Source organism: Plecotus auritus (genome assembly GCF_963455305.1).
Source record: "Plecotus auritus genome assembly, chromosome: 2".
In the NCBI taxonomy this organism is placed as follows: domain Eukaryota; kingdom Metazoa; phylum Chordata; class Mammalia; order Chiroptera; family Vespertilionidae; genus Plecotus; species Plecotus auritus.
In genome coordinates, this window is record NC_137771.1 from 42,812,596 (window position 1) to 42,826,979 (window position 14,384).

Consider the following 14,384-nt stretch of genomic DNA (forward strand, 5'->3'; position numbering starts at 1 on the left):
GTATCCCACCCTGCTCATCCTCCTCCTGTCTGGAAACTTTTTTTTTTTTTTAATGAAAATTACACCTTTTATGTTTGTTAAGATTGGGGATCCAGGTGGAATAGAATTCTCATTTAGACCTTCCTATGACAATGAACACTTTAAAAAAAAAATCTGAATATACAGGCATACCTCAAAGACAATGCAGGTTTGGTTCCAGCCCTCCACAATAAAGCGAGTATCATAATAAGGTGAGGCGTAATCTTTTTACTGGTGGGGTCTAACCTCCAATTTGTAAAAAATGCAACATCTGTGAAGCACAGCTAAGTGAGGTGTGCCTCTGGTGGGCACATCTAAATGGTGCTACTTTTTAAACATTTGTTTAAAAATACTAACCTTGATACCTTCATTCACTAAAAAAAAAAAACTTTTTATTTTAAACTAGTGGCCCCATGCACGAAATTCGTGCAAATTAAAAGGGGATTAATTAGAGGAAATAATTTAATATTGCTATTTGCCCTTTCTCTATAATAGAAGTGTCAGAGATGAAAGAAAATTAGTAAAATGTATATGAAAACCTTCCTCCTGTCAGAGTCTGGGGCGCACCATGGGACCCAGAGTCAAGTCCCCGCCCACCCACATGTGCCTCAAAATCGAGTGAGACCCAGACCCGGCCGCCCGTCCCCCGCCCTCCCCACATTGGGCTAGATCCAGACCCGGCCAGTCCCACCCTTGTCAAGCCCCGCCGGGCAGGGGGGCGTAGCCTCAGGTCCCCTGGCCCGGCGCCAGGACAGGGGGTGTGGCCTGAGGTCCCCCAGCCCAGACTGGGGCGGGGGCCGTGCCTTGAGGTCCCCCATCAAGCCCCGCTGGGAGGGGGCATGGCCTAAAGTCCCCCATCAAGCCCCACCTAGTAGGGGGCATGGCCTGAGTTCCCCAGACCCAGCACTGGAGGTGCACCTTGAGGTCCCCTGTCAAGTCCGGCTGGGCAGGGGATGCGGTCTGAGGTCCCCTGGCCTGGTGCCGGGGTAGGGGGCACAGCCTGAAGTCCCCTGTCAAGCCCCCCCTGGTGGGGGGCATGGCCTGAGGTCCCCCGGCCTGGCACTGGCTCGGGGGCAGCAGCCTGAGGTACCCTAGCCCAGCACCAGGATGGGAAGCGCACCTTGAGGTCCCCCATCAAGCCCCGCCAGGCAGGGGTCATGTCTTCAGGTCCCCTGGCCTAGTGCCGGAGAGGGGGCTCAGCCTGAGGTCCCCTGTCAAGCCCTGCCAGGTTGGGGGCATGACCTGAGGTCCCCTGTCAAGCCCCACAGGGGCAGGGGAGGGCAAAGCCTCAGGTCTCTGCTGATTGCTTGTTAAAGCTCCTTATGGGAACTTGGCCTCAGCTGTGGGTACAGCCATCTTTGTGATCGAGTGATGGTCAATTAGCATATTCCCTCCTTATTAGATAGGATAGCTGCACCAAAATGCAATGTAATGAATAAGAAAGTATGCAGGTTTGGTGTGACGTAGTCAGAATGAAATCCAGGGCCTGTGTGATGAGGGGAAACTCACTTTCCCTGGATAAGCATGACTTTCCCCATCCATCTGGGCAGTGGGGACAGTGCTTGCCCCCCTCACATGGGGTTATGAGACTGTGAGGTGAGGAAATGCATGCTGTGTTCTTAGCACAGCCCCTGGCCCAGAAGTGCTCAGTAAATGGGAAGGCTGCCTGTTTCCGTGCTGTATACGAAACAGTGACATAATTAAGGTGGTGTCCAGAGCCAAATCTGCACAGCTCTCTTCCAGCTTTCTGCCTGTCAGGGCATTCATAGCATGAGACTAGAGGTCCTCCTTGCTCCCACCCCAACATCTGAGCATCTCAACCTTAGAAATCCAGTATAAATGCAATATGGGTGACATACTTAAAGTATTCTAATAGCCGCATTAAAGTAAGAAGAAATAGGTGAAATGATTTTTAATATATATTCTATAACCTAATAAATCAAAAGTACTTCAACATCATTGATATAAATTTATGAATGAGATACTTTACATTTGCTTTTCTGTACTATCTTTGATAACTGGTGTATATTTTCCACTGATTATATCTCAGTTCAGATGCTAAATTTCCACTATGAAATACTTTATTTCAATTTCTTCAATTAACAGTGAAAAGTAGTTTTGCACACCCAAGTTGTGCCAAATGTACTTGAAATGTTTTAGTAACTGAATTGTGTATCATTTTTTAAAGTTGAAGTGAAATGAATTAAGTGAAAAATCTGGCTTCACAGTTACTCCAGCTGCGTTTCCAGTACTCAGTACACGTGCACCTTGCGGCTGCCGTTATTGGGTAATGATGCTGTGGAAGCATGGCAGTGGTATCCATCTTCTTCCTCTTCCTTTTCTTAGCTAAACATTTTTGAAAGAAACTCATTACCTAAAGTGGATGGAGATGTGTTGTGGAGGTGCTTTGTTTCCAGTTAGAGGAAGTTGGTGAGCCATTCTCCCTCCGCCTCCTTCTAGCCCCTACCCTCACCTCCACCCCCAGAAGTCAGAAAGCACCTCTGCCATCCCTGGAGCTCTCCTGGGAGCGAATTGCTGACCACACATTCAGAATAATAGGATCTTAGAGCTCAGAGGGATCTTAGCATATATGCATGTCTACCCCCACCCCTCCTTGCACTGCAGAATGACTGATAAATTCCACAGCGGTGGGTAGAGGGAGCACTCCACCTCCACTAAACACCTAGAAGCAGAAGATTCTCTTCATTCTATTCTGACTTATGTGGTTCTGTGTCCTGATCTCAACTCCCTAACTGGGTTGGGGGCAAGGACTGCCTTTTACAGTGCCACAGCACCCACACAGAGCAAGACCATCAATACATTCTTAACTGAAGGCCTGACTGACTGCAGGAATTCAAGGTCACTTGAAATATTAGGGTCGCTGCATTGCACAACTCCAAAGAAGACCATTCAAATTGTATTCCATGGTTGTGCAAGTCTCAACCTTGTAAAGTTTAGACTGGGCTTTTTTTTTTCTAACTGAGAGAAACTCAAGAAATTCTTTAATGGAGCAGAATTATTCTTTTCCTTATCCTTTGACAGGAAGCAACTACATGAGTAAATTTTCCCTACTTTCTTAGGAATCAATGTCCATCAGGGAGCGTGTATGGCTGTGTGAGCATGTGCATGTGTGCGTGTGTGTATGTGTGCATGTGTATGCATGTTGGTGCGCATGTGTGTGTAAGCTATGCTGGTAGAGCTGCTCTGTTAGGAGGAACAGTTTGACCATTTTAATCTAGTCTTCAAGAGGCCACTGCATATATACTGAGTGACCAGATTAATATGACCACCTGACATTTATAGGCAAATTATCACTGCATCATATGGGATATGGAATCTGAAGGCCTGTTCAAACACCTTTGCTCTCTGCAGTTACCAAGATAAAACGTCTCCAATTCACACAGGAACACAAAGATTGGACAGTTAAGCATTGGTAAAAAGTCATGTGGTCTGATGAATCACATTTCCAGTTGCATCATGCAGATGGCAGAGTGAGAATTTCGCGGAAACGACATGAAAGCATGCACCCCACATGCAAGAGTACAACCCTTCAAGCTGGTGGGGGCAGTGTTATGGTTTGGGGCATGTTTTGGGCCCTTTAATTCATGTGGAATAAATTCTGATTACCACAACATACCTAAGTATCTTTGCTGATCAGGTTCATCCTATCATGTTGATGGCGTATCCCAATGGAAATGGCTTCTTCCAACAAGACAATGCACCATGCCAATGTGCTCGTATTGTGCAAGAGTGGTTTCAAGAACATGAGGGATGCCCTGACCAGTTTGGCTCAGTGGATAGAGCGTCGGCCTGTGGACTGAAGGGTCCCAGGTTTGATTCCGGTCAAGGGCATGTACCTTGGTTGCGGGCACATCCCCAGTGGGGGGTGTGCAAGAGGCAGCTGATCGATGTTTCTCTCTCATCGATGTTTCTAACTCTCTGTCCCTCTCCCTTCCTCTCTGTAAAAAATCAATAAAATATAAAAAAAAAAAGAACATGAGGGAGACTTTACCTTGATTAGGTGGCCCCCACAATCACCAGATATCAATCCAGTTGAGCATTTGTGGGACAAAGTTAAAAGAGCCATCAGGCAGCTGGTTCCACAACCATCAAATCTCATAGAACTAGACAGTGCTATTCATCAGGCATGGTGTCAGATTCCTCGCATCACCTTTCAACATCTCGTGGAGTCAATGCCAAGAAGAATCACTGCAGTATTGAAGGCAAAAGGTGGCCCAATGAAGTACTGATGGGGTGGTCATAATAATCTGGCCACTCAGTGTATATCTTCTGGAATTTCCTATTAAGGGGATGTTTCTCCAGCTTGAAAGATGCCTTTGAGCTCCTGGCTTTGTAAGGTACCCCAGACCATGATCCATAAGAATCCAGAATATATACCTGTCACCCAGTGAGCAGAGGGACTCTTTGTGGCTGCATGCTTTCTGTCTTCCTGAAGTTGAAGAAATGCAGAGGAAAGGGGAGGGATCAGAGGGGTTCACTTAAGAAAACCCTTTGTCTACTGTTGTGTTTTTCAAACTGACAGGTGTTTGTTTTTTCTCCTTTCTCCCCAGGAAACCAAGTGCTGCCTCCTGGAGCTTCTCTTGGAAATGGGCTTACCCCAGAGGCGGCCAAAGACCTTGGTCTTCCTGCTGGCATCGCAGTGGCAGCCTCCCTTATTGATGCCCATGCTGGAGGACTAGGTAATCATCGCTCACTCCATGGCCGCTACCAACGTTGTCTGCACACGGATTATTCCCCAGAACCTAAGACACTCCTTTCCTGTTTTTAAAGCATCAAGGCCTATTGATTCAAAATATAGCAATATAAAGTCTTTTCACAGTTAAGCATTTGGATAGAATTATAGAACTTCATATTAAATATAGAATTTATTTATAATTTTATTCATTTTTTCCATGCAGAATAATAGAAAAAAAATGGACCTGAGTCAATACGTTGATGGTTCTTTGGTTTACTAACAATTTGAAAAAGATATGTTCACTTCCAACTAGCATGTCTGATGATGGTTTACTTATCTGTGCTGTTTCTTCTAAAGGTACTCCATAACTTTTACAAGTCTAATTGATTTATTTTCATAATTTATTTGGTTTATATTCTATATCCAATTAGTTGAGTGTAGTCATGATTTCATCTTCTAAATAACTCTCAAATCTAACATCCATGTATTATGTATTCTTATTTCAAAGACCCATTCATTACTTACTATGTCTCAATCATGGTGCTGGGGACAATGACTTTAAAATAAAATGAAGGTCTCTTCCCCCAAATTCACTGGCAAGGCAGAAAATGAGATAAGAATTACAGTAAAGTGTGATAAGTCTATCTTCTTCTTTATCCTTATTGCATTTTGGGGGGTGGTTCCTGGGGGTTGTTCAGATTCTCAATAACTCTCACTTCAACTATAGCCATATCTCTTTTGTCTTAGTTCTTCTTTCTAACAGTGCTCTCTTTTCTAATTATGGTTCAAATCTCATGAGATCACTTTAGTAGATCATGACCATTGAATGTTCAGAATAGAATAACCAGAGTAGAAAATGTCAGAGTGCATCTCACAGAGCAAGCTTTGTGTGGGGAACTTAGGTTTCCATTTTATGTCTCTGTGCATGTGTGTACTGGGCCATACTGAAAATGAATTTCTTACCATGGGTCATAGTCAAAAAAATGTTGAAAGATATTCTAGTCTATACTTCATATTATAGCCAAGAGTTGCCTTTTAAATACTTACCTAGAATTGTGTTCCCAAAATGCTGTCTGAGCATCAGACCTCTGTCTTCGCACATGTATTTCTCTTCCCAGGATGATTGGTCCTCCACTTCTCCCCATGACTAACTCCTGCTCTAACTTGAAGACTCATATCACATGCTTGCTCCTCTGCATAGCCTTCCATGGGACAGATTTACGTAGAAATTCTCCCAAGTTGTATTTCTTTCAGTGCTTTTCCCCACCCCTACTGAAGAAATGGTCACATTGTGTTGTAATGACTGCTTTATCTGCTTGTCTTTTCCACTAGGCTAGGAGCTCCTTGAGGACAGGGCATTATATTATTCATTCTGTGCAGAGCCCTGTGTCTGATTCCTATAGGTGCTTAATAATTTTATTAAATGAATAGTTACATGAAGGCAAGAGTAAGGTGAAATGACCTTGACCTGTAGAGTGGTTCTTTATGCTGCAGATTATTAAGCCATATCCCGCTCTTCTGCACAGACCATGGACTCTCAGAATAGGATAGCTCTCATTGATCTGTGACCGTGTCTGTCTTACTCATCTCTGTGTGTTTAGGATCTAGCATAGTGCCTGAGGCATAGTGAACAACCAATAGTCAAGGTGGGTTGTTTGAATGGTGGATAGCAGAGACTGCAGGCAAGGGTGCTTCTCTCCCTTTTTAGTATGAGCAGTATGTGCTTTTGTTTTTTAAACAAAATATTTTTTATTGATTCCAGAGAGGAAGGGAGAGGGAAATAGAAATAGAAACATCAATGATGAGACTGAACCATTGATGGGCTGCCTCCTGTATGCCCCTTACCGGGGATCAAACCAGAAACATGGGCATGTGCCGACCAGGGATCGAACCATGACCTCCTGGTTCATAGGTCGATGCTCAACCACTGAACCATACCTGCCAGGGCAGCAGTATGTGCTTTTGATTGGAATGTCATGATTTTGGTTTTTAAGGACAGGCACAGAGAACTTGGGGTCTAGGTAGGTTCCTGACCCCTGGTAAGCCTGACATCCCATCATGATTGAGGCCAGGGAAGCCTTCTCCATCATGCTTTTCCACTTATCCCTAGTCTCAACCATCCACCCCCTTGGCTTGGGCCACCTTAGGATGGAAGAGAGAGGCTGCACCTTGGGGAGCTTCAGGACTCAATTTCCCTGCCCATTCCCGAGACCTCCCTATGGGATAAACCAATACGCCTTCTTGCTTCTGCCCAGGACTCAAGTGCCCTCCAGGAGGGGAAACCACTTCCCCTATGACACCTGGAACTCATAGGCACTCAGAGAGTGTTGGTGAATTGGACTTAAAGGAACCCAAGCCATTAAATATCCCTACTCTTTTCCCAAGTCAGTGAAAGAAATTTTACCCTTAGAAGTTGTTGTTTTTTAAAATACATTTTATTTATTTATTTATTTATTATTTTTATTTTATTTTATTTTTTACAGAGAGGAAGGGAGAGGGATAGAGAATTAGAAACACTGATGAGAGTGAAACATCAATCAGCTGCCTCCTGCACACCTCCTACTGGGGATGTGCCCGCAACCAAGGTGCCCTTGACCAGAATCAGACCTGGGACTTTTCAGTCTGTAGGCCAAAGCTCTATCCACTGAGCCAAACCGGTTAGGGCACCTTAAAAGTTTCGGCTGAGGCCTTTTGTTCCCTTTAAAATAAAAATATGCTTAAGAAGGTGAGTTTCCCTCATGTTTTTAAAAAATAAGTTGTTTAACTGGAAAGGTAGAAGGACTTTGGATTCTTAAAAGGCTGCGCTTAGGGGCCAGCAGTGGCTAGGAAGGACAGGAAAGGGATTCTCAGGGACTGTGGGAGAGTGAAGACCTTGTTAACTATTGTGACCGAGTTTTATCCTCTTACCCTTCCTTGTACCTTCACCTCTCCCCTTCACCTAACAGCCACTGTAGGATTACATGTCTGGGAAAGAGAGGAGACCTGGGAGGGAACATTCACTCTTGTTTACTACTCCACCTTCACCCCCACCAGGATGTGGAGAACCGAGGCCTGAAAGACTTGAAAAGATTATCCACCTTCTAATCATGTAGTGACTACAGGTACAGATTGAGTGTCTGCACACTTAGGGGTTGGTGGTCTGGGCACTAGGGATTATCAGCCATGAACACAGCAGACAAAGCCCCACTCTTTTTAGAGAGAAAATTCTGGTTGTTCCCTCCTGGCCTGCATGTTCCTAGCTCAATAGTAAAAGTTTGAGATGTGATGAAAGCTCTGAATATGGAGAGTGAATACTTGGATATAAATTCTCATTCTCTCTACCTGTGTACCTTGGGCCAGATACCATCCCTCTTCACACTTCTGTTTCCTCTTGTGCAATAAGAGATAGCAATGGCCCTGACCTGTTTTGCTCAGTGGTTAGAGCCTCAGCCCTTTGACTGAAGGGTCATGGGTTCGATTCCCAGCAAAGGCCACATACCTCGCTTGCATATTCGCACCCCAGTCAAGGCATATGCAGGAGGAAACCAGTCGATGTGTTTCTCTCAGATCGATATTTCTCTCTCTCTCTCTTTCTCTCTCTCTCTGTGTCTCTCTGGCTCCCTCTCTCTCCCATCCTCTTCCCTCCCTTTCACTCTCTTTAAAAATCTATGAAAAAAATATCATGAGGATAAAAAAAGATAGCAGTGGCCCCTCACAGGGTTGTTGTGGAACCCATGATGTAAGTAGGTAAAGCAGCTGGCATAGCATCTGGCACATAGTAGGCATAGAATACTGAGATGTCTCTTTGGTTTTCTTACTCCAGAACCACAACGCCTGCACCAAGGAGGAACTTTGTAGTGGAAGTTCTCAGAGTTACCACCCTAGAGAACGCTCCTCCTTTGGAGAGGCAATTGGGAAAGAGCCTCTGGCTTTGATTCCCTCTGCCTTCCCTGAACCGGCCCTGGGTTCCTTCCCGGACTCTCTGTAACAGGACCCATGGCTCACTGCTTTAAGATGCTGTGTATTTTGAGGGCAGAAACAATGTCAAGAATGGTTCGATAGGCTCTGTGCTAAGAGATCGCTGAATGTCAGGGTGATAGTCCAGCTCTGGAGGTCGGAATCGGATGCCATCCAGGCCTGGCACAGGCAATTTCTGGCAGTTAGGGTCCCTGACCTGGCCTGGCCTCTCTTGCACCTCACATTCTGATTAGTAGGAGGGGCCAGCACTCTGCTTTGGAGAAATCCTCCTGGATTCTCATTCTCAAGGGAAGCCGGGGACTTGAGGATCAAGATCAAAGAAGCAAGTAAAACTCAGCTCATGATTTTTCCAGCTCTGGAAAAAGAAGAAGGACTCTGTGGGAATACAAACCAAAGATAAAAGAACATTTTGTTCCTAAGGTGCTGGTTAGCGAGCTCTCCAGCAGACAGCCAGAAGATAGGAGTAGCTTTCTGTGCTCTTTCTGGGGGTGGTTCTGGCCAGGGCTCCTGCTGCTGCTATTTTTCTAACTCATATAAATAGTGTTAACTTTGTTCCAGGTCTGTTTTTGGCTCTAGTACCCGAGCTGTCCTGAAAGGCAGTAACAACCTGACTTCTGTTTCAGGCCCCTCTCCTCTCAGTTGTTTTTATTGATCAGACAAACTCCTGATTATCTATGAAATCTTGAATCTGGTGTTACCTCCTCTGGGAGCCTTCCCTGGCTCCCCAAGGTGACTTATGCACTTCTTCCTGTTTGCTCCAACTATGTCTCGGACTTGCCACCATTACTGTACATATTATACCATTTTGTGTGTGCAACCTTGTCTCATCTACCAGTTTGCAAACTCTTTGAGAGAAAGCACTGTGTCATTTCATCCTTATATCACAGCATCCAGCCTAGTCCTTTGCACATGGAGGACCCTTAACTCGTGCAAATTCAGTGAATGAGTGAATGAATGAGTGAATGGCATTCCCTCTATTATGCAATGATATTACAACTGAGAACTGTAGTTCCCTCTCATTACAGAGGCAGTTGTCCCTATATACCTGGCTCAATGCTCCAGGAAGCAAAACAGTGTGCTTTGAGCACTCCCGGATCCACTCCAAACGTCTAGAAATCAGTGTCCATTGTGCTCCTATCACATTAGTAGGAGTTGGTCAAGAGCAAACTTTGTGCCTAGGTTTTGCATCACTCTTTGGTTCCAGATACTGAATTCTTGGCCAGATGTTGAATTGGCTTAAGTTGCTTATCTCAGTTGCAGAGTAAAACCAAAATGAAGATGTAGAATTTCTTTCATTGTTTCTCTCCCCGCAACCACTTTTTTTTTAGTTGCAGAAGAGTTGGTTTAGCTAGTCTTGCAAAAAGAGCTTCAGGTTCATGCCCTGCTAAAGCAAAACATAATCCAGTGAACAATAAGACATGCCAATTTTCTGTCTCACTATCATCAGTGTTCTAGAAGCAACACTGATTCTCAGAGCTACTTTACGCATACTGTTCTTTTGTTCCCTGAGACAGTGATGCTCACAGAGACAGCTTACCTTGCCCATATTCACACAGTAGGTACAGGGGCGTGATTTAAACCCATGGCCTCTCATTCCGGAGCTCACACTTTTCATCACTGTGCCGTGTGGAAGAAAGAGATTTTCTATTACAATGTGAATCATTCCATAATCGCATAACCAGTGTTTGTCAAGATTTGAACTTGAGTCTGACTCCAAATACTAGTTTTTCCCTCTATACTAGTGATTCTCAACCAGGGCTGATTTTAACCCCTCACTTCCACACCCAGGGGAAATTGGCTATGTCTGGAGACATTCTTTTATTGTCACGCCTGGGGAAAGGGGGGGATGGTTCTGACACGTGGTGGGTAGAGGCCAGGGATGCTGCTAAACATCCTTCAGTGCTCGGGACAGCCCTCAACAGAGAATTGTGTAGCCTCCCATGTAGTAGAGCTGAGGATGAGAAACCCTACTCAACTGATACATCTCCACTGATGTCATTTCCCTGCATTGATTCAGTTGATTTTCGTAGAAGCCAAAAAGCAGCCCAAAAGAAGGGTTCTGCTAATGTGTTAGTACTTTGTCAACATATATTTTATGACATTAACTCTTAATAAAAAGAGTTGTGAGGTAAAAAAGTAGAAATGAAGACTGTGGAATGGGGAGTGCAGAGTGATTCCCACCTCATATGCCTTCTAAGAGTCAATATGCCTTCTAGACCACGTGTCCTTTCAACACACAATCCCCGCTCTGCTCAGAGCAGAGATTTGGGGCAGCCTCCCCTTCTCTCCCCACATAGACAGTCCTACTCACACATCAGCACTCACACTAAATGTTACTTCCACTGTGGAAACTTCTCCCAACTCAGCCCCACTCTTAGGAAGAATAAGTCCCTCCCTACTCTGTGTGTCTGCAACACTTTGTTTCAGTTTTCCCACCAAGTTGTATTCACCTCTGTGTGCTCCTCATCCAGCATAGAACCCAGGGTCAGTCCTCAGGAAATCAGAAAATTCATTAAGATAATAAAAGTGAGAGGATTTCAAAGGCTCAGGAAGTAGGACTGCTAAATTTGGGTGAGGGAGCCTTTTAAAAATATAGATTTCTAGGCACCTCCCCCACCGAGGAGTCTAGTTACAAGGTAGAACAACTTGCCTGTGGGACAAGTTGGCACCCCGCACACAGGTCAGAAGCAATAGAGCTGTGCAACTGCCCATCTGATAAATCAGACCAAACCAGAGCCGTGCTGAGAAGGAGCCAGGCCAGGCTCGGGCCAGGAGCTGGGGGCTGGAGGGAGCGCATCCAACAAGACAGAGAAGGTGGATCCAAAGAGGCAGATGGTCTGTAGGGAATGGAAGGGATTAGAGGAGCAGATAAAGCCATGCGGGGGAATCTGGAAGGAGAGAAGCAGTGTCAGTGCCCGAGCAGACAGAGCCAGGGCAGTTCTGGGAGTTCCTGGATGCGGCTCAGAGGGGAGGAGGACTTGGTTAATGCGATTTTGAGTTTATCCTTTTAAGTTGAGGTTTAATTTAATGAGAACTGCTGCTGCCTGAGGCCTGAGCAGCTGCATGAGCTATGGCGAGGGGCAGAGGGGCGGCCTGTGGGAAGGATAGCTTGGGTTTCCTGTTCGCAGGCCCCCTGCTTCTCCTGGAGGTCTGTGCTTCTCTGGCCTGCGAGGACTTGGCCTTAGCCAGGAGACCCATTTTGACTCTATGGTCAGAAAGTTGGGAAGAGTCTGGGGCCTTGTAGCTACTGCCAGCTCTCTCTGTCCTACCCTGTCCTACTCATCTCTAAATCTTGTGCCATCCAACTCAGGAGGTACTATTGTGAACCTGCCCTGGAATGGTAACATCTGTAGTTGACATCCATGCTTCTGTTTAAATAATGAGGGATCATAGGCGTTAGAGCTAAAAGGTCTCTCAAAGATTTTCTGTACCAGATTCTTCAATTTGCAGATTAGAAAACTGAGGCCCAGAAAAACAGTGAGTCATCCAAGTTACCCCAGTCAGAACTGAAGTTAGAAACTGGGCGTCCTAACACATCAGCCAAGGTCCACCCCCATTATGTGGTACTGTCTCCAGATTAGAAACAGGGAATCATTCCAGGAGTCTGGGCTCTATGGGTCGTGTGAAATAAAACCAGGCTTTTTAAGCCAGGCTAGCTATTATTTTACTGTGTAGTAGGGAGATCAGTCATATCCAAGTTGTTATTAATTTTGTTGATTGATGTTGATATTAATCACATCTGTGTGGGGATTGGCCATTTTAAAGCCATCATCCAGATATTTTTATCTCATTACAGGAGATAAAAATATACCCAGGGGGTAAGGGGATTTTCCCAAAGTTACAGGATCAGGAAGGGTTTGATCAAGACTCAAACCCTAGCCCTGCTATGTGGCTCAGTGGTTGAGTGTGACCAGGAGGTCACAGTTCAATTCCCGGTCAGGGCATATGCCCGGGTTGTGGGCTCGATGCCAGGTATAGGAGGTACAGAAGGCAGCCAATCAATGATTCTCTCTCATCATTGATGATTATACCTCTATCTCCCCTCCCTTTCCTCTGAAATCAATAAACATACTATATATTAAAAAAAAAAATACTCAAACCCTGACCTGTGTGTCTCTCCCCATGACTTCGCATGTGCTTTGGTGCAGCTTTTGTGTCAAACCATGAAACAGGTGCCACCAAGTCAGTGGAGCAGTGGGAGTTCTGTGCCCAGAAGCCCTGATTTCAAGGAAATCTCTGACAAGATCATCAGCTTCAACAACATATCTGATATTCAAAGGGAATTTTTAGCCAGAAAGTTCTACTTTTTCTCTCATGTATTTACATATGACTGAAAAGATGAGCTGCTATTTTCCTTCACTGAACCTGGGAATGAAAACAAAAGACTTAACCCAGCCCCAGGTTTCTATACTGCCAACCACCTGTTAGGAAGACTTCCCACTCCAAGTTCAAAAGGTGGAAGACTGCAGGAAAAGTGTTTGTATGGGAGCCCAAAGTCTAATATTGCGCTTATGTCACTGCTTACAAGAGTAGGCTTACCCAAAGGTCCACTGTTTCTCATGGCACAGACACACAGTGTCCAGTTAATATCCCAAGCACTACTGTTTACTTTGGGCTTGCAGCTGTTGGTGGGAAAATGCACATCTCCAGTTATCACCCCTGGGGGCAGCCTCCTGTCTGAACTGCTGGCTGCTTCCTTATCATCTCTCCAGAGGCCTGGTTTATTTCCTTTTTTCCGTTTTTCTCCTAACTGTGCGTTCGGGTAAATCATTATAAAGAACAAAGAGAAACACTTTTATTTCACTATTCTGGGATCTAGGGATTTCCTCATAGCACCCTGCAGCCAGTGTAGATGTTAGGACAAACTGAGAAGAAAAAATGCTTGGAATACAGAAACATTGCACTAGTCTTCAATTATAACATTCAGCAGCAGACCCCACTCCAACTTTCCGTAATTCTAATCCTCATCATACACTGTCCTGTGACTTTGATGGGAGAATTTGGCTTCTAAAGACAATGGAAACGAAATCTCTTAAGGAAATATAGCACAATTATTTAAGAACATGTAACTCATTCAAATCATGATTCCATTTGGGAAGTCATCTGACACTCTGTGCCTCAGTTTCCCCATTGATGAAATGAGAACAATAATAGTACCTGCCCCATAGAGTTCATTAAGAATAAACAAGTGTATATCTGTAAAATATTTAGAACAATGTGAGATACTGTTGTGTTGTGTATGTTTAGTTATGATTAATGTCATCTCAATAGATTTACATTATGAATGATAGCGGTAGGCAAGATAAATTAAATGATCTATTCTGTTATTTTACAGTTGTGTGCCAGGCATTGTCATAGATATGTTGGATATAGTGAACAAAGACAATTTCCTACTCTCGTGGAGTTCCCATCCTGCTGTGGGAGTTCATAAACTCCCATGTAAACATGTGTGCCTATCTTTATGTACATTGTATGTATAAATGCATGCATGTATGTATAAATACATTTGAATATCAAGAAGATAAAAATCATGACTACAGAAGAAATACACAACCTTAACATAGACAATTAAGACATTGACATTGTTCAAGTTTTTGCTTGCCTTGGTTCAGTCATCAATTCAGTTGGAGACTGTAGCCAAGAAAAAAAGGGAAGGCTGAGACTTGGAAGGGGAGCAATGGAAGAATTAGGAAAGGTCACCAAGAGCAAAGAT

At 44.5% G+C, this 14,384-nt stretch overlaps 1 protein-coding gene across 17 annotated transcripts in view; it reads left to right on the forward strand.

The window, feature by feature from the left end:
• The window catches only part of FGGY (FGGY carbohydrate kinase domain containing), a 420,488-nt gene that overhangs the window by 210,709 nt on the left and 195,395 nt on the right, over positions 1-14,384 (forward strand). For all 17 annotated transcript variants that reach the window (XM_080655847.1, XM_080655856.1, XM_080655850.1 and 14 more), the window contains one exon: positions 4,590-4,718. In XM_080655847.1, coding sequence (XP_080511973.1) covers positions 4,590-4,718 — 129 coding nt within the window. The remainder of the gene's footprint in view (positions 1-4,589; positions 4,719-14,384) is intronic.